The following is a 21646-nucleotide window of genomic DNA, read 5'->3' as shown; positions in this document are numbered from 1 at the left end:
CAAGCAAATGACGTAGTATCCGAATGCCAAATGGCTCTTAATACTTGTATTGCGACAACTCAATAAAATTACTCAAGGCTCATACCTCACTATTTTATACATGGATGTCCTCAGTATCAACAAACTTATTCCAAGCAGAAACGTTTATAGGCCATCTATCAAAATCATTTTTCTTGGACTCTTTGGGACTGGGATTCAACAATGAAGTCCATTGTGGAACAAATTTTCAGAATAGCCAATGTTCTGAATGGATCTCAGTATTATATGGCATGAGAAAATGACACTGTAATGTTTTTTGCATGACTTAGTTCATATGTTTCATTTTTTGTAGCTACAATATTTTGTCTGAACTCATGTAATACTTATCATAACAGTGACTGAGCCTTAACATTATAACTAGGCAACTTTGCTTAAGTGCAAATGGCTTGTGTTGTTATGGGCAGTTAAAATCCAATAACTAAGTCACATGAAAAGCAGTATAGTAGATAGGCATATTCCTTGTAATTCAATAAATGTTTTCCTCTTTGTAATTTTTAGATGAAAAATTTTGGAGAAAAGGGGAAGGAGTTATGTGAGTAAACACAACATTTCAAATTCCACTAACAGATTCAATTAATACACATTATATTCTATAGTTTTTTTTAAACGAAATTAATAACCCAGAAGACTCAAAGCAATTCCAAGCAATACAAAATGTTAACTTGAAACTCACAAAAGTAGGGATGTTCCATGGCTTCTCTTGCGGTGAGTCGTTCATAATGGTCATACCGTAACAACTTATCGAGGAAATCCAATGCTTCTGGTGAAACCAAATGTTGATTTTCACTGTGTACAAATCTTTCCCACCGTTTCTTCGAGTGTCTGTACAACAAATAGCAAACATTATACATTAAATAATATGCATATACCAGATTAAGAAACAGAAAACATAATCCAATCAATGAACTCACCTGCCAAGAATGTCATGAAACCTAGGATCCAACTCTATGTGATATTTTTCTAAGTATTCAAACAATTCTTCTGTACCAAGCACCTTGGCAATGCGAACCAATTGGTCATAATTATCGTGGCCATGGAAGAAAGGCTCTTTCCTGAAGATCATACTGGCCAGCATACAGCCAAGAGACCACATATCCAATGAGTAGTCATACAGCTGAAAATAATAATATTTGCTATTAACAAGTACCACATATTTTTAAGAGACCTATATAATATAGTCATTTCATTGTATATCTCATTGACAGTATACGAAATTTGATTAAATATTGAGTTTAGAGCTAATCTTAAGCATGCACAAAGGAATTCTTTACATGACTTATAGGGTCTATTTCTAAAACACAGACAAAATCATGGTTCCAAACCTTGGCTTTTAAACCGCGATCGAGGTCTGAATCCTTATGCGATTTCTAAAATGAAGTCGAGACACGGCTTGAGAAGAAACTGAGGTTCACGGGTTTTATATATGGCAATGCAGCTAAGAATCGATTTTTATTCCTTTAAACAGTCGATATTAGAAAGAAATGAACATCAGGATTAATATTTTTATTTTACTGAATTGCAGTGAGTCACATTCTTTTGTTCTCAGCTAAGGTATTGTTGTATTTACTAATTTACAGAATATAGACTATATGCGTGTAAAATACTATCATTACTTAGTATTTAATAGGGAACGGATTTTTAGGTACCAGAATGATATTTCCCAAATAATTAATATAATTAGCACAAGGCACAAGTCGAGCGTTTATGTTGTAGTTTATCATTTGTTCATATCTACTACCAACATTAACTACCTGAAAACCAGGGTCTAACGAATCAATAACCCAAATATTAACTGGATTAAAATTTCAATATTGAAACTAAAATGTTGTATGATTCTATTTTCACATTTAGACTAATAGGCCTACTACGTGGAAAGCCCCAGTAGCATAAAACTTAAAACATGAAGACAATATCACATTTGCTTCATACATATCGTCATTGTTCCTGCAATAATTCCTATGTGACATATTTATCAATTTTCATATTTTTGCTCTATTAAGTAAGTTTAATAGTGATACAGTAAATAAAATCTCCTATATGTATTTATATTTCTTTGTTTCGAAAATGTAAGAATTCACAGTCTCCTATGTACGGCTGCCATAGGAAGAATAAATGTGTTTTTTCTTCCTACTGAAAAATTGTATATTTTGCACATAGGAGTTATTGCAGGAACAACGACGATATTCTTGTAGACCCACATCATATTCGAGTATTAAATAATATGTCCAAAACTACTGTAAAGATTAAGAATTAAGTTATATCGTCTTATAGACATAAAGGTGTAATTAATATAAAGTATTATATCTTACTTCCCTCAAAGCAAGAAGAAGGTGTCAACCTGGCGCCTCTTGCATTTCGTTGCAGATTATTATTTAGCATTCTTGCTAAATTCTGCTTTGATTCCTTCGAAAACTGCATGAAATTATCGTCGTTATATAGTTACAAAGGATTATTCCTGTCTCTCATCACTCTAATCCGGGATTTTATATTCATAGTCACAAATTTTCCTTTCATAGTCATCCAGCTGATCTACTTCCTCCATTTTGTATACATGAAGCCGTGATTTTAAACCTACCCCAGCCGTGGTCTCTGTTTCAGGCCATGGTTTCGACCCATGGCTCAGAAAAATGAAAAAGACCTCGTTTTATAAATCCAAACAAAGTTTAAAGCCATTGCCATGGTCTAGAGTTTGTTTTAGAAATCGACCCATATTGTCAGACATGCTCTAACATCAGAAAGATTTGAAATGACAGGTTATTGCTTCACCATATAAAGAATGGACCACTTGTACAATATCAATGTTAAATTCCCGGGAATACAGTGACATTTATGGCAAATATATTGGCTGTGGAAAAGTTTTCTCCGAGTACTTTGGTTCCCTCTAGCATTACCACAGAAATGTTCCCATGTTATTGCCCTATTAGTCTCATCATTTCTGAATGATCCTTTCCATTTTCAGCATATAAAGAACTAAGTAGTAAGGGAACTACCCTACACAGAAACTGACAACTCTTAAATACAGATTGTGGACAGAGAGAAGAATGCATTCCTATGAAGCAATAATGCCAATATCTGACACTTTCTTTAAACTAGCTTTTGTCTTTATACAATATCCATGAGGATACGTAGTACTATAAGACATTTTAATTGCTTCTATATGACAGCCTTAATGAATGATGTACTACCAGTAGCAGTATGTGATGGGTTATAGCAGGCATTATCAACCTAGTGCTCTTTTAACGACATTTGGTGCTCTCATCATGTGAGTAAAAATGTACTTGCGAGCACGAAAGTTCCTGAGATCCTTTTTTCAATTCAAACTTCGTTGTGTAGCCAGAACAAATAGTGTTCCTATCCATCAACATTATTTTAGCAACTTAGTAGGCCTTCTCACATTTCATAGGTTATAATCCCTTTTAATTCAGTGTGGACTTAATCAGAAAAATCAAGATTATTCAAGAGAATAATATGAATCCCTGTGCGGAACTTCAATTGATAGATTTTTTTAGTTGGTTTTTAATGACGCTGTATCAACTACGAGGTTATTTAGCGTCGATGAGATTGGTGATAGCGAGATGGTATTTGGCGAGATGAGGCCGAGGATTCGCCATAGATTACCTAGCATTCACCTTATGGTTAGGGAAAACCTCGGAAAAAACCCAACCAGGTAATCAGCCCAAGCGAGAATCGAACTTGCGCCTGAGCGTAACTTCAGACTGGCAGGCAAGTGCCTTAACCAACTGAGCCACACCGGTGGCTCAATTGATAGATCTCCAGTTTGTTTTAAAAGGAGAAATTCACAGCCTTTGGAGGAGGGAAATGTGATAAACATTTTTAACATACCTGATAATCTACTAGGAGTTCCGGACCCTTGAAATATCGTGAAGCCACACGCACATTGTACTCCTGACCCGGATGGTAGAACTCTGCTAAACCCCAATCAATAAGACGCAACTTTCTGTTTTCATGGTCTATCATGACATTGTGAGGTTTTACGTCACGGTGCATGATGCCCATGCTGTGACAATAGTCTAGAGCCTGTAACATGAAACACAGTAACAAAAAACAAATTAGCAACAATTCATTACTTTTGGTGACTATGTTACAATGAAGGGCGGTTAACTTCTGATAAAAGCAGTTTTTATTTATTCATCCCATCTGCCTGTGATAATTAATAACCAAAGTATAAGATTAATTTAAATTCTTCAGAAACTCATCTTTCCTAATGATGATATTAATTAGTTGGGAGACAGGTTCATTCTTAAGGCCCACTCCCACTTAGCAGAATCGAATCAAACAGAATTTCTCCTCACACTGTATTTAAATGGAAGATAGCAGAAAGCAGTGTGGCATGCCACGTCAAATCAAATCGAACAGAACAGAATTCAGGAGCTAGAATATTTATTCCCCTGCCGGAACAGAATTTCTTGTTTTGGGTACAATCGTAAGTTCTCGTGAAGCCTTCGTGAAAAAACAAATGAACCACATCCATTCTTGGTGGCTTAATTTGTTTACTATTGAAAGTTATTGCTGAAATAGTACATTACAAAAAACACAATTTAATATGAACAAAGAAAAATTAATAAATCTTGTGCAGAATTATCCTCTTTTGTATGGCAAAACACTAAAGTACTGTATGGTTCGATTCCACTAAGTGGGAGCAGGCCTTTAGACTTTTTTTTTAGGAGGGAAACAGAAGAATGAATAAAGTGCTCTTAATACGAATCAATGTAGGTCTACTGTTTTTTTTCTCTCTATTACAGAGGAGGGACCTACAGGTTTACACTGCAACCTGAGGTTTACTCTGCTTACAACTTCTGTTCTGTGAATGATATTTGTAGGTTGCGCTCTTGTACAAGTAAAGCATGCTGCACCATGAACTTAACCCAGGCCATGGTATGGATAACATTAATTATGGCGAAGAAGCAAGTCCGAGGTCCAATGCAAAAGTTACCCAGCAATTCTGCTTCAATTGGTAAAGGGAAAACCCCGAAAAAAACCCAACCAGAATTTGAACCCAGGTCCACTCATTTCACTGTCAGATGTGCTAACCGTTACTCCAAAGCAGTGAACCAGCAATGTGCTATACCTAAGAATTTATAATTATACAATATACTACTATGCCTAAATACAGATAACTGAGCTAAATATTTTGACTTACCTCTGATTGGGAATTGGAATGAAATGAGCTTGTTTCTAATCAGATAAAGTTAGAAGGTGCATTAATTATTAAAAACAGCAGTTTTCAATTTACTTCAATCTTAAACAATACAATGCTGTTTGTTATTCTGTGTTATGGCTACTTATTTCAAGTACAAATTTATATAAAAATAATAAAGAATTATCGTTTTACATTTATATTTTACAAACCAACATCATCTATTTTTCTATTGTAATATGCAACAATACAACCACAAATAGACGTCACAAAGTCTAAAAATGATTTATATACATAATTCATATTTACACACATGAAATAAACGGTAAAGAGAATCCTATTTTTTATACATTGAAAGAAAAAAAAATCTTCAATATCCCTCATGCAGTATTTTTTTATAACAAGACATCAAGGTGATACAGTGTAATGGAGAAAAACTAATCAACTGTCAGATAATCTGTACTGAATTCTCTATGTCCGGGATAAACTACGTGACAAGAAATATATTATATTTACACAGGATGAACCGTAAATAACGTAATAAATTTCAAGGGGTTATTCTTTAAAATATTAAAAAAAAATTTTAATACAATTTCGTCTATTTTTCTTTCCTTTTCGAGAAAAAAATTATTTTATATGAAACATTTCATAGCGTATTTTTGGAGAGCTACTGAATTAAATCCCAATATCCTCAAGTCAATTTAAGAGTGTAATGCATTATGATACTAAATGATTATAATTCGAATATAACATTTACACCAGTCTTTGAAGTGCAAAAAATTAATAACACATAGCACAGTCTGTATTAAAAAAACACACACACACGCACACTGCGCGCACCCCCCCACCCCACTCCCCGTTTCTTAGTTTATATTTGCATTAACAGATATATTACACACAAGGAGTTTCCCAGTCAATATTACAATGTAATTGTCAAAAGTTTTAAAGCAAGATTTTATATTTATAACCGGTTATCTGAAAATCTTTTTTATTCTGTTGAAAAGTTTCTTAACACAAATTCGAATAAACTTGTTTTTAATTAATAAATTTAGTTATAGCCTATTTTGTTAGTTTTAATAGTAGCTTAGTTTTTTAATGTATCCTATATACGAAATTGTTTTAATTAATAAATTTAGTCACATTTTTTTAGTTTTCATAGTAGCTTAGTTTTTCAAATGTATCCAATGTGACGAAGCCACGACTTGTATGTTTAATGGCCCTAATAAATAATAGTCATGAAAAAAATTTCCTCCCCCATGAGTACTTGAAACATCTCTCATTCCATATTGTTATTTAGCAAAGAAGGGCAGCACTGCTACTTACAGACCTGTTACTAAATCTACGTATTACTCTGTGAAAAGATTTATTAAATCTACATACTTAGACTTCAACAAACAAAATTTTATAACATAATCTCAAGGGAAAAAATGGAACTCTCTGCATCAAAATTCCCGATTTACTACGAAAATCGTCTGCAGCTGCATTTAGATTGGCAACAGGCCATGATTGTTTGGCCAAACACCCGCATAGAATTGGAATATATCAGTCCCTAACTGCCCAATGTGCAACTCAAACCAAGAAATGGATTCGGAACACCTCAAAATCTGTGCTTCAGTGGCTGGCCATGATATCTTTGAAAAATATTGGAGTGCAAGAGGTCAAATGACTTTATTGTCAAACGCCTGGCATTAGAAAACAACATATTGTTAGTTAACCTAAATAACAGCACAAATATACAAAGGACGTAGCAAAATTAATTTTCTATTCTTGAGACTTAAAATATGTAGGAAGAAGTAAGCAATTTTATACTATGAACAGAAAATACAATATCAAGGATTAAATTTTAATCAATCTTAATAATACAGTTGAACTTGGTTATAATGTCATCAATGGGACTAAATAAAAGATGATGCAATAAAAGTGTTGTTAAAAAAATAAACACACACATTGACAATATAATGTACTTTGTACACTACTAACTTATAATTTAATTTATGTTATATAGATCCACAGTACTGCAATTTTTTAAAAGCTTTACACCTTACTAGTCTTATTAATTATTTTGAAAACAAAAATACTGTACTGGATTGTAGAAAGTAATTCAATTAAAATACTATAATTCAGAGTAACGAAAATACACACAGTACTCACAATAAAAACGTGAGTTGAAGAAATATGTAATTTTTTTTCTGCTTATATTTTGCAAAATAATACATCTGTAACCATTTTCAATTTTTCCATAATCAAACCAAGCTCACGACATGCATAAACTTTCTTTTTACATTCTCGATTTGTTTTATAACATTATCTTCCACACTTAACACTTTTCTTTCCTTTGCATCTTGCTCCAATGTACTACTTGTATATGTAACAACACTGCAATTCATCTGTAATTATTCTGAATTTTTTCTTAACCAAATCAAGTTCGTGGCATACATCAACTTTCCTTTTATCACTCTCAATATGTATCGTAACATCTTCCACACTTAAAACTTTTCTCCAACGAACCGGTACTATATGTAACACTTGTCTGCAAACAGAAGTTACAGTCTGGACTGAATATCTGGATTACAACATAATACATAACTTGGTCTGCTACTGTTTGTAAAGGGTTGTTGGCAAGACAGAGAGTTTGGCCTACCCCATACTCCACCTTCTTTTCTTAGAATTCCAACTTTGGCCCATAACTGAAAATGGTATTGGTCACCTATCTGAGAATTTCTTTCAATGACAGTCTCTGATTAAAGTAGAGCAATTATTGTCTTTTCTTGGTCCAAAGCTTTAGTCACAGTAAATGAAGATGGTATTGGTCACTAATGGCATTACCAGTTACCTGTGAATTCCTCTCAACAACAGTCTCTGATTAATGTAGACAATTTTCCTTTTCTCAAAATTCTGTGCTTGGCCCATAAAACACTTTTGTCACAGTAAATGAAGATGGGGTTGGTCACTAATTGCATTACCAGCTACCTGAGAATTCCCTCTCAACAACAGTCTGTGATTAATGCAGACAATTATCTGTTCTAGAATCCAGTTCTTAGCCCATAAAACACTTCTGTCACAGTAATTGGAGACAGTTTTGGTCATTAATGACATTACCAGCTACCTGTGAATCCCTCTCAAAAGTATCTGTTTGTACATGGAACATGAATTTTTTTAAAAATTGCACTGTTGCTAAATGTCACTATATGCGAGTTGTTTATTAAAAATGTGTTATAAAATAATGTTGTTGTTGTTGTTTTTTTCTAATGCCAGGCATTTGACAATGAAGTCATTTGACCTCTTGCACTCCAATATTTTTCAAAGATATTATCATGACCAGCTACTGAAGCACAGATTTTGAGATGTTCCGAATCCATTTCTTGGTTTGAGTTGCACAATGGACATTTAGGGGACTGATATATTCCAATTCTATGCAGGTGTTTAGCCAAACAATCATGGCGGCCTGTTGCCAATCTAAATGCAGCTACAGACGATTTTCGTGGTAAATCGGGAATTAACTGTGGATTTTGATGCAGAGAATTCCATTTTTTCCCTTGGGATTATGTTATCAAATTTTGTTTGTTGAAGTCTAAGTATGTAGATTTAATAAATCTTTTCACAGAGTAATATGTAGATTTAGTAACAGGTCTGTAAGTAGCAGTGCTGCCCTTCTTTGCTAAAGCATCCGCATTCTCGTTTCCCAGGATTCCACAATGGGATGGTATCCATTGGAATACAATTCTTTTATTGAGTGATATTAATTGAGAGAGCATTTTAGTTATTTCTGCTGTTTGAGATGAAGGTGTGTGTTTAGAGACTATTGATAGAATAGCTGCTTTGGAGTCTGACAATATAACTGCATTCCTAAATTTATTGATGTGGCATAGAAGATTCCTGAGACTTTCCCTTATTGCAATGATTTCACCATCAAAACTTGTTGTTCCATATCCAAGAGATCTATAAAGTGAGAAGAGACAGCACGTAACACCTGCACCGGCACCTTGTTCTCTGGAGATCAAGGATCCGTCTGTGTATAAATGAAGCCAGTTTTGTGGAGGGTACCTAATATTAATTGTCTCTAAAGACATGAAACCTTTTTGAGTTTTCAATCTACAGAGAGGACTGTATGAATGCCAATTGTTTCCTGGTAATCTGATAAGTTTTTCATATTGAATCAGTGCTTTTTCTTCTATTGTCATTTTGATGCTGTTAATGTTAGTGAGGAATCTCATAGAATTGTAGCTGAAGTGTCGCATTAACTGTGATCATTATCGCCAAGTTCAACTGTACAAAATATTTTCATTATTGCGTTGTTTGGAATTACTGTATTAGCAAATGTCATAATTAAATAAGAAACTGTATTTAATATTCTACATTTCAACTTCAATATAAAACACACAAAAAAAATTACTTCAATAAAGATACCTGGTTATGTTACCACAAAGGACAGTCAAATGAAAACAGATCAGTCACAAAAAGTGTCATAATCTACATATCTGTTAATACATTTTCCCTGAAACAAGATGGTCCATTCCTTCTTGCAGAAGTCTTTAGGCTGTTAATGAAACCACAATCATGACCAGTCAGACACATTCTCATACATTACAAAATGATGTCCATGAATGTCTTTCTTCAGGTTGCCAAAAACATGGAAATTGCTGAGAAAAGATCTGGAATGTAGGGCACAAGCACCCGCACATGACATGTAGTGTTCATCATACACAATAGACATGCAATGATGAATTTCTAGTCCTCCAGCACCCTCAGCAGTCAAGAAACGAATCACACCTTTTTGCTCTTATTTACTTGCCTCCATTCCAGATGCTGGGTTACTGTACATATCACTAACATTACTTCCAGCATCCAGCATCCAGCAAAAAAAAAAAAAAAAAAAAAAAAAAAAAAAAAAAAAAAAAAAAAAAAAAACGAGTGTCAATTGATTGTAACTGTGCTACCTCCTTTCACACACTACTACTAATTGAGTCTGTCACAGTGTTCGGTATGAGATTTTTGGCGCACGCACGCACACACACACACACACACACGATTTGCACAAAATGTTTTGCAACAGATTAGTGCTAATGAAATCTATTGCAGATATCCGACTTAAAAAAGAGCACCAATTTCCAAATAGTTATATGTTCGATCTTTAATAGTTTACTGATTAGTATGGCTGAATTGAATTTAAATGGGGAGGGTTATGATAGCTCTAGCACTGTGACCTGAAAGATCTATTGCGCTTCCCTATCATAATACCACAGTCTAGTATATACAGTCATGAAGCTCAATATGTAATAAGTATGCATCCATAGATAGTTGCTAACCACTAGGATCACTAATATCACCTCATTACAGACAATGCGAAATAGTACCGGCACAGTCTATTGTTCCTAGCACCCTCACAACTCAAGCTTCATGACTGCATATACTGGACTGTGATAATACCCTATCAGTCCAATAGCATAGGCTCAGATCCTAGGAATGGGATCTCGGTTCTCTCTTTGTGTTATGTTCAGCCAGTATCGTGAGGGACTCGCAGCATTCAGAGACCAGTTTCGACTTAAGATTAGTGTCTAGTAACCTTAGTTTCAACGGTTATGCAGTGTTGTATAATCATATACCTTTGTAATCAACGTAATATGTAGGCACATGTTTGCACAAAGCCAATAATTGTTGTCAAACCATGCCAGAAAACAAACATGGATTGTACATATGTATAAATATTAGAATGTGTCTGCACAAGTTCATAAACCAGTTTGTGAAAAATACATTGTACGTGTATTTTACAGTCAGATGCAATTATAACTAAGTATAATCTATGGATTTACACCTAGGCCTGCACAGTCATACCGATTACTAACAACCAAGAGAACAGGTACACACAATCTGGAAACACAGACAATCCAAAAACCCTTTTCCTGTAGGTATTTACAAAGACTGTCAGTGTAAATATTTAGCTTTCAATTTCTAATTAATTTATCACAAACTGAATGTTTCACATCTAAATATGAACGACACATAGGCCTACCACAATCAATCAACCAACCAATGAATGAATGAATGAATGAATGAATGAATGAATGAATGAATGAATGAATGAATGAATGAATCAATCAATCAATCTTCTTAATGTATCCAGCTGTTTGCTGGTAACAAAGTCCATTATAGTCTATTCCGTTGTTATTTTTCATGAGAAATGAGGGGTATTTTGATCGGTGTTCATTATAAATGCCTGTTGCTAGCACCCAGAGTTGGGGTGTAGTTAATATATACTGCAGGGCTGTGTCTTCTGCAATTGATACTGATTATTTTAATTTACTTCTCTTTTTTGTGGTTTATGGCTGGACAGTATAGAAGACTGTGTTCCAGATCTTCATCATGATTATTAGATTACAGACAAGTAGGAGTATCAGAAATGTGAAATCGGTGTAGGTACAATTGTGTGACAATGTGACCTGTTCGGGCTTTTGTTAAAAATGTTTGAACATGTCTGGGAAAGTTTTTGTATATTTCCAAGTCATTTGGTTTCTTTTGTACAGACTGTAAAATTTTTCCTTTGTCAGAAGAGAGCCAATTGTTGATCCATAGGTTTATAAAGTGAGACTTTACTGAAGCAAAAGTACTGGATAGAGATATCACTTGAAGAAGTCTTGGTTGCAAATATGTTGCCTGTTTTGCAATATTATCGGCTTTCTCGCTTCCAGGTATACCACTATGACTAGGTATCCATTGAGATGTTATTTCCTTCTGGAGTTTTTTTAGTTTACTTAGTTGTTTCTAAATTGGAATAATTCTATGTGCGGATAGGTTTGGTACATATTTAAGTATGCAAATAGATTTTTCAGAAATTTGAGTAACACACTGAAGAGCAGCATCAATAGCTCGTAATTCAGTGTCAAGACGAGGAGGATGAACATGGTATGAAATAACTTTGATATTTTGGAATATAATACCCTGCTCCTGATGTCCCATTATTAGGATTTAGAGATCCATCTGTATAAATTTGAAGGTGATCCTTATATGTGCTGCAGAGTAGTTCCATGGCATTTAACTGAAAAATGTATGGAGGATCATTTTTGGAATGATTTCCTGGAATTTGCATGCTATGTCCTGGAATCACCCATTTCCATGGAGGAATTTCGTTCACAACTGGCCTGTGATATAGGCTGGTATTTCTTCTTTGCTTATTTTATAGAAATTACACAGGATATTATCTGACAGTTTGAAGAACATCTGAGATCTGGATGAGACTTGAAATTTGAAATGTATTTTTAGATCCTTTTGTAATACATAGTGTCTGATTGGTTGAATATTACATTCAATTTCTAGGGCAACAGTTGATGTGATTTTTTATACTCATAGGCATAATCTTAAGGCTGACTTCTGAAGAACAGATATTTTATGTAGACGAGTTGCTGATGCTCTTCCCTATATTTCACATCCATAGGTCAATTTTGATAGTATATAAGCATTATAAAAGCACATTGTGATATCTGATCCCCATTCCTTATTAGCTATGATTTTCAAGAGACTTAATCGTGGTAGACACTGCGAAGTAACATTGGTTAAATGTGTTTTCCATAAAGGTTTTTCATCAAAAATTAATCCTAGGATCTTAGTAGTTGGATTGTACTGAATTTCTTGATTATTCAAATAAATGTGAGGTTTATAGTTTTTTAAGCTATATCTTCTTGTGAAGACAGTATATTCAGTTTTTGATTGTGAGATAGATTCCATTTCAATGCCCAATTACTGATATTATTTACAGTTGTTTGTATAACTCTTAATAATTCATTTGGATCGTTGTTCGTAGCACAAACTGTAACATCATCTGCATAGATACTTATTTTTACCTCAGGTGGAACAACATCAGGTAAGTCATGTAACATTATATTAAATAAATTTGGGCTTAAAACAAAACCTTGAGGTATACCACCTGTAATTTTTTTGCAAATTGAAAATATAAAACAATTCTCATGCTTATTTACTGCATATAATTTTTGGACACTTTTATGTGCAGCAGTAATGTCACTGTATCTGAAACACTTCTGTCCCATATAATCCAACACAGTTTCAACACAGTGCAAAGTTACAGAATGAGAAATGTATTCCCCCTACTGGGACAAGATAATACTTTCTCTGTGCTATTAAAAATTAGTTTTATTAATCCAAAATCAATTATTCTGTTTCACATATACTTATATTACGTTCAGGTTTTTTGTTTAGTATCACATTTGACTTCAGCAATTAGTTTCCTATATAAATAATAGGCAATTTAAACCACTGCTCAGTCATCTGGATTAGTCTGGTATAATCTCTTTCACTTAACCACCGACATGCTGCAATACTGAAAATAGCACTTGCACACATTAAAACAAGTTGTAAGCAACTGAGTGAAAAATTTCCAAGAACCTGCTAGCCGACTATAGCCCTCTCATAATGGGACATTTACAGCCTGTTACAGTACAAAGCTTAGTTTACAACCCTCTCTATTCTGTTCGAGTATCAGAAAATTTAACTAGAGGTTTTTTATTTTCTTTTAATTCATCACTGAGTCAAAATCAAGTTAATCTGCAAAACAGATAATCAGGAATATACTGTACTACTAATTTTGGCTTAATCTGATAGCATTCTCTCTCCTGGTAAGAAAAGAGAAAATCTGGAATTTCTGCTAAGCAGAAATAATTTTTGCAAATAGGCAGAACTCCGAAGATGCTAGATTTAGAGGGGGGGGGGGAAGATAATTTGGGAACACTGCTTTTGATCTGATCGTGGCTTAATTGATGCCAAACTTCAATTTCCATTTTTGCACTTTGTATTAGTGCAATGGCAGATCCACTTCTATGTTGAAAACTGGATCAGTGAGAGTATCAATGACAAGTACTCACTCTCCTCCAATATAAACTATCAGCCATCCAAATCAGGGAGACATTTCCTCCCTAGAATTCAGAATGGAGTAACAGCAGGCCTGGACATAGAATTTTGCCTTTATTCATAAATAAAGGAATCTTTTACATGAAATAAACATACAAGAGACCAATGGCTTTACTTTAAATGGTGGAAGTCACATTTAGGATTTTTTCCCACCTGAAAATCCACTATTCCCAGTGGGATCAAAACCGCATACCTTAGTTCTAGATACAAGCATGCGAACTACTATACCACAAAAGATGACACTAATAATATATACATCATATCTATAGACTTGCTTTTGTATACCAATACATACATACATTCCTTAAGGTTTACAAATAAATAAATCAATCAATCTTCTTAATGTATCCAGCAGTTTGCTGACAACATAAAGTCCACTATAGTCCACTGTAGTCTATTCAGTTTTTGTTTTTCATCAGAAATGAGGGGTATTTTGATCGGTGTTCATTATAGATGCCTGTTGCTAGTAGCCAGAGTTGGGGTGTAGTCAATATATACTGTAGGCTTGTGTCTTCTGCAACTGGTACTGATGATTTTAATTTATTTCTTTTGTGGTTTATGGATAGACAGTATAGAAGAATGTGTTCCAGATCTTCATCATGATTACTACACCACAGACAAGTAGGATTATCAGAAATGTGAAATCGGTGTAGGTACAATTGTATGACGTGACCTGTTCTGGCTCTTGTTAAAAATGTCTGAACATGTCTAGGCAAGTTTTTGTACATTTCCAGGTCATTTGGTTTCTTTTGTAGACTGTAAAATTTTTCCTTTGTCAGAAGAGAGCTTATTGTTGATCCATAGATTTATAAAATGAGACTTTACTGAAGCATAAGCGGGATAGAGATATCACTTGAAGAGGTCTTGGTTGCAAATATGTTGCCGGTTTTGCAATGTTATCGACTTTCTTATTTCCAGGTATAGCACAATGACTAGGTATCCACTGAAATATTATTTCCTTTTGGAGTTTTTTTTAGTTTACTTAGTTGTTTCTGAATTGGGATAATTCTATGTGCGTATAGGTTTGGTACATATTTAATTATATTAAATATAACCCCCTCGGAGTCGGTAAGTATGCAAACAGATTTTTCAGAAATTTGAGTAACACACTGAAGAGCAGCATCAATAATTCAGTGTCAAGACTGGAGGAGGATGAACATGGTATGAAAAAACTTTGATATTTTGGAATATAATACCTGGTCCTGATGTCCCATATATATTTTGCAGTCTCTCAACAATTCAATTCCTTTATCATGTTGCAAATAATACTACTGTTTGTAGTACATCTTTTTTTTTACTCAATTGTTAAAAAAACACACCTAAATGAAATCATTTAATAATGTACATAAATAACAAGAGAACTTCTGTTTTCTACATTACACACGCAGAAATCGTTCTATGTAGACCTAATCCCAAAATTAAGACATCTGACTTCATTTATAGCATTTGATTTTGTGAATAGGAGGATTTTATGGGAGTATAATGAAAAAAAAAAGAGCATATCCCCTTCACATTTTAGAAGTTATTAGAGTCTATACACAAACACTAACATTACCATAAATACAGACATAAAAAATCGGAAGAAATAAAAGTAAATCAGGCAATAAGACAAGGGTGCAGTCAATCCCACCTTATTCAATATACTGTACACGTGAATGACCTTACAAAAGCATGGCAAAATGAAGTTAATCCAGGAATACTGCTAGGTAAGAATTTACATTTACATGTTGCATTATTTAATGTATACGAAGATGCCAACTTTATTGGTGCACGAATGTGGACAGTCAAGGCCAGAAGTAGAGATGGCTGGAATAAAATACTGAGAAGGCTAGGACCCTCAATGGGTTGTCGAGCCGATGATGATGTTGCATTATTTGCTGACAATATCGTGATAATCAGAACCGTGTTTTTATGATAATTTTTTTTTTAATTTCAAGTGTAGGCCTAATTTTTTTAAATTTGGTTGTTCGGTGTCGAATGAAGTATCAAATTTTCGCGATAATGTCGCAATTAAATATGAAGCTGTAGTCGGGTGGTCCAGCGATAGGAAGATATTTTTCTTTGATATAAGTCATAGTATAGCTTCATTTTAGATATTTCTCTATTTCTTTGAGGTGTTTAACCTACGCGACGGGGATCAGCGAAGCGTGTAATAGGCACTTTGTTCTTGCAGTCTGGCAGGCGCCTATCGCATTTAAAACCAGTAGACGCGAGGTAGGTTACTGAACTTTAGCATAGCATAGGCTTCAGAAGCGGGGGTTTTTCCTTGTCTAGGAACGCGCTTGTAGCGTTGTTTGAAGCTAGCAAACAATAGTAGCGTCTGGTGAGCGCGTCACCATAGTTAGTATTTAAAAGGACGGCATACCGGCCAGTGAGCCGAGCGCGTGTTTACTCAGAATATTACCGGCCAGTGAGCCGAGCGCATGTTTACTCAGAAGACTACCGGCCAGTGAGCCGATCGTGTGTTTACTCAGAATCTTACCGGCCAGTGAGCCGATCGCGTGTTTACTCAGAAGACTACCGGCCAGTGAGCCGATCGTGTGTTTACTCAGAATATTACCGGCCAGTGAGCCGATCGTGTGTTTACTCAGAATCTTACCGGCCAGTGAGCCGATCGCGTGTTTACTCAGAAGACTACCGGCCAGTGAGCCGATCGTGTGTTTACTCAGAATATTACCGGCCAGTGAGCCGATCGCGTGTTTACTCACTTACTGTCTACGGCCAATGGGCCGATCGCGTGTGTACTCATAATATTACCGGCACTTGTGCCGATCGCATATATCATACCATTCTCGGCTTTCCAGCCGATCGCGTACGTCGTAAAGTTCTCAGCATTTTGAGCCGATCGAGTGATAAAGTGGAGATTTCGCACTTTTTAGTTTGTGATTTACTCAAAAAGTGGTAGCAGCGATTTTAGACTGGCGTTAGACGAGATAATTACGTTGCCGAGATCACACAGAAGACAATAGCCAGTATTCCGTCGCTTGGACTCAAGTAAGGGACGTGATCCGAATAAACATACTTAGTGGAACTTTACTCCTTGGTTTCTTTTCGTGTGAATGACAAACATCACATTATATCCTACACCCACAAAACCACAAGGTCCCTGAGAAGAGATCACCTCTACTGGGGGACAGCATCAGTCCAACTGAGCAAACAGACTTCTGCTCTGTCGGCGACGCGGCAGAAGAAGAAAAGGGCAACCATCGCAAATGGCGCAACCAACTCGTGGCACCAGGTAAACCGTCGCAAATAATATGCCTATTTTGCATAATAAGATCCTCTCCCAAATTTGCTTGGACGCAAAAATCAATTTAAACACACTGCATGAAAAGATAACTCACTAATTATATTATGAATTATTCAGTCATCAATCAACAGCGAATGAAGACAGTTATGTTTATAGTTCGCGCAAGGAACAATTACCGAAAAGCAATGGTGGCATTACTGTTTGTTTTGACGTGTGTATGTAGGCACACCAAGGGAGCGAGAGGTGCAGGGCGATAGAAGTACTGACTCTTCCAAAAATATAAACAGATGGAGACATCGCCTGTGGAAATAAAGAGTGTAGCAAGAGAACAATCCGAAGAAAATTAAATGCACAACATATGTTTTTGAATAAAATAATGATAACCTGCGAGGGCAACGCTCCATCACTACATAATATATTATAATGAAATAAACCCACTTGGAACAACACACATACTGACATGCAGTGGAACTGAATAAAACAGTAATGTAACTATCACAACGCAAGAGTGATTCTATCAATGTCGTTTCTCTTCTGAATGTACTTTTGAATATCATTCAAGCTATCTCGTGACCTCTCCTATCGCCCACTCTTCCTTATCACATTGTTTTGTTTGCATTCCTTCTGTCGGTATTCCCTGTTTGCAAGATCTATAACTGAGCTCAGTAGAGCCCAGATGGTGGCACAGCAATGTAAGATTATAACTCCAAGTATGAGTACATTCAACACCTGAAGTGGAACATAATATAGTGGAGAATAGTGTATTTGTATTACTAATCAAGGCTCACAAGGGACACTAAGTTAATTTTGAATACGATGCAAGTGAATTGTGAAAGCAAGAATTGTGTGTATTGAGCAAGAATAGGAAGATTCAGAACAAAAATTGGTGAAGTGTTTGAATGTCAGAGCCCCTTGAACTTTACTATGATCAACTACTTTTTTATTATCAATACGTGAAGAGATGAAGGAGAGATTCAAGGCAATGATGGAGGAAAACAAACAGAACTTCAATGTACAATATCCAGACTAAGGGAAGAAAATGTGAACAATATCGGGAGCATAAAGAAACTTCAACAAGAGAACGACCAACTGCATTTCGAATTCTAGCTGAGGAAGAAAAACTTAATTATTCTTGGAATGGAGGAAGACTGGCGTGAAAATGGAATAAAAACATACAATTTAATAACTCATGTGTAATGAGATTTTTGACCTAAATCTGATCAATGATCAGACTGAAGAAGCCTTTAAGAATTTGGAAGAGGGAAAAATCGTCCAATACTAGTGAAATTTACAAGTATTAGGACAAAGAGGGATATTCAATTCATACAAAAGAGCTAAACTACGTTGTAGTTATTTCGGGCACACTTCTGTACAGGAGCAGCGGCATTTCTCGAAGGTTAGAGCGCAGTTTAGATGTGTGTGTATTAATCGAAAATTAGGGGCTAATTAAAGTTTACATTCGTATGTGCGAATATATCCATAGTAGTCCAATTAATTTCTGATTAATACACACATGCCTAAACTGGGCTCTAACCTTCGAGAAATGCCGCTGCCCCTGAATGGAAGTGTGCCTGTTATTTCTGATAAGTTTTCTAATTATGACAATTGGCATTTAAAAATAATCCAAACATTATATTAGTCTTTCATTGAGGCTTCTTCTTTTTAATTCTAAATGTAGTCATACATGTAGATATCTACGGAAGATGCTATTTTAACCATACAGAATCCCTATCCAGCTGTGACTGAGATCAGTATTTTTTTTTTCGAATCAAAACAAAAGCAAACATTACTGTAACATTTGGGAGACCTACCATTGCAGCTTAGCACATTTCTTTATGAAACCGAATGTCCACACTCAGTTGACAAAGACAGCCAACAAATACAGACCAATTTAGTCCTGACAGCTCAGCGACGTGAAAGAGGGGAAGTAATAGTAGTAGTGGAGAGATAAGGGCGAGTGGTCAGTAAAGGAATGCAGTACAGCTTAATTGTACTATAAACATACCACTCTACCACATGCATGACATCCGATCACTTCAAAGACAAGTGACTAACCCAAACACCCCTTGGCATAACTAAATGGACTCGCCTGACCCAGGCACACATCTCCGGCGACTATCAGGACTGAATAATCGTACTGTACACAGTATTGCAACATGAAACGTCACATGCTCCTGTCTTAAAAGCAGAAGGTCAACGGATAGAGGTTATTCTCACTATTCGAAGCATATGCTCACACTTCAACCTCTTGCTTCAAAGGAAATCTTGTTTTATTCATATGGCCAATATGTCTACCTCCTAAATACTTCAACATCTTGCTTTGAAGAAAATATTTCAGTTTTATTCATATGGTCAATATCTCTGCCTCCTAACAGTATTTTTTAACTTGAAAATTCAGATTAGTAGTCAATAGTTTGTAGAAATTCATTCTTCTAAAAACAGGTAAATCAGGGTTGGCATTTACTGCAGTGATGATATGTCTAATTGTTTGAATTGAATCTTTCATCTGAAGCAGTTTTTGTGAATTCGTCTGTATTATGTCAAAATTGTATTCCATATTGGTTTCATTTTACGCACTGATTGAAGTTTTCCTACCATTTTATGCTCTTTAAGTATATTATAGGCATTAGCTTTAGATATATCACATACAGAAACCACTTTACGCACTATATCACTAACCATTGAGTTAGAGTTATCATTAATCAACATTTTATAAGCATTAGAATTCTTTTCGTGTTTACTTTTTCAGAATCCTTTTCCCTTATCATGTGTCTTAACAGGATAATCCAGAACTTCCAGCTTTAGAATACTCTTCCAGCACTATCATAACAAAAGTACATGTACGAAAACAATTCATATTTCACTCCAAATACGAGAACTAAAAGTATGTATGTTAAAACACTCCAACTTCAGCCTCCCGATATCGAACAAACTTGACTGAATGTTAGGGCCACACTGTTACAATCGGTTTCTAAGAATTCGACATATCAGATAATTGAAACAAGCAACTGCACTCCATAAGAAAAGCCTTAGTGCTTTCATGTCAAATTGCTAATCACATAGAAGTCTGGGCTCATAGCGGTATGTAACTTCTAATCATAACAAGATTGATGAAAGACTACAAAAAGATACCCATTGTATAGTCATTACAGAAAGAATTATGGCGCAGGGTGTCCAATACGTCTCTTGTGGTGGTTCAAACCTGTAAATGAATGTAACGTAGGGTGTACGGTACAATTGTTGGCAGTGTGACAGTTCTTGGCAGGTGTTGAACATAGTTAATAATAATAAGTTTAATTTTTTCCCCACAGACAAACCTACTTAGGGAAAAACATAGCTTATAATGTTGGTCACATTATTATGTGAATGTTTTCTCTCCATTTTTCTTTGAGTCTTCATGCTGTGTGTAAATTTTCTGAACTGCATATCTAGTGTTGAATTATAAAGAAAAAAATAACACAGGAGTGACATATTTTGTGAGTACTTGTCTATGTTTTACATTACATATTTAAAATACAGTTATACTTGATCTGTATGTTCTGCTGGTTATGTAATTAAATTCATTCAATCTCATAACCTAATTTTACTTAAAATAATTTGGGTGCCAACATCTGTATCATTTTTTCTACATATTATAATTATTGGCACCCCCTGCCAACAACTATATTATTGTGTATTAGTGATATAAGTACAGATTTTGAATCACCTTCTAATGTAGTTCTATTATGTATATTTTCGACTCACTTCTGATACTTGGTTACAGTTCTTGGCAGGGGTGCCAATAAACTGTAATTTTGAAACGAAAAAGTGTGATAGTTGTTGGCAGTATTGCGACATTATAGAAAACTTTCCCCCCCTGCACAGGGTGTCAGAAATGTCGTCAAAAAAGTAAAGATACACATCTCAGGATTTAGAAACTGCTATTAATGATATCAAAAGTGGACTTCCAAAAAATGCAGCTGCGAAGAAACATAACGTTCCTCGGACAGCAATTCAGTTTCATTTGAAGCAAAATTTTGTTAAAAGTCGCCTGACCCCAACACAATTTTGACTGATGAAGAGGAAATCACTCTAAAAAAATGGATCATTGATAATTGTAGAAAAGGATTCCCTCGTCGTAAGGCAGATGTGATTGCAAGTGTCAAAGAATTTCTCCACAACCGGCCAAATCAATTCATAGACAATACACCAGGTATAGGTTGGTATAAGGCTTTTCTGAAAAGACATCCAGATACTGCGACTCGGACTCGTGAAGCTGTCACTTCAGCAAGCAGCTGCGTCAG

The 21646-nt window shown here is 35.2% G+C and overlaps 1 protein-coding gene across 3 annotated transcripts in view; it reads right to left on the bottom strand.

The window, feature by feature from the left end:
• Positions 1 to 21646, bottom strand: part of CkIIalpha (casein kinase II subunit alpha) — a 53334-nt gene that overhangs the window by 21590 nt on the left and 10098 nt on the right. For all 3 annotated transcript variants that reach the window (XM_069826047.1, XM_069826045.1, XM_069826046.1), the window contains exons 5-7: positions 3883 to 4077; positions 951 to 1153; positions 713 to 861 (exon numbers count right to left, since the gene is read on the bottom strand). In XM_069826047.1, the coding sequence (XP_069682148.1) occupies positions 713 to 861; positions 951 to 1153; positions 3883 to 4077 (547 nt within the window). The remainder of the gene's footprint in view (positions 1 to 712; positions 862 to 950; positions 1154 to 3882; positions 4078 to 21646) is intronic.

Source organism: Periplaneta americana, chromosome 5 (assembly GCF_040183065.1).
Source record: "Periplaneta americana isolate PAMFEO1 chromosome 5, P.americana_PAMFEO1_priV1, whole genome shotgun sequence".
NCBI lineage: Eukaryota > Metazoa > Arthropoda > Insecta > Blattodea > Blattidae > Periplaneta > Periplaneta americana.
Note: the sequence above shows the minus strand (reverse complement) of the source record. Positions and strands in the feature narration are given on the sequence as shown.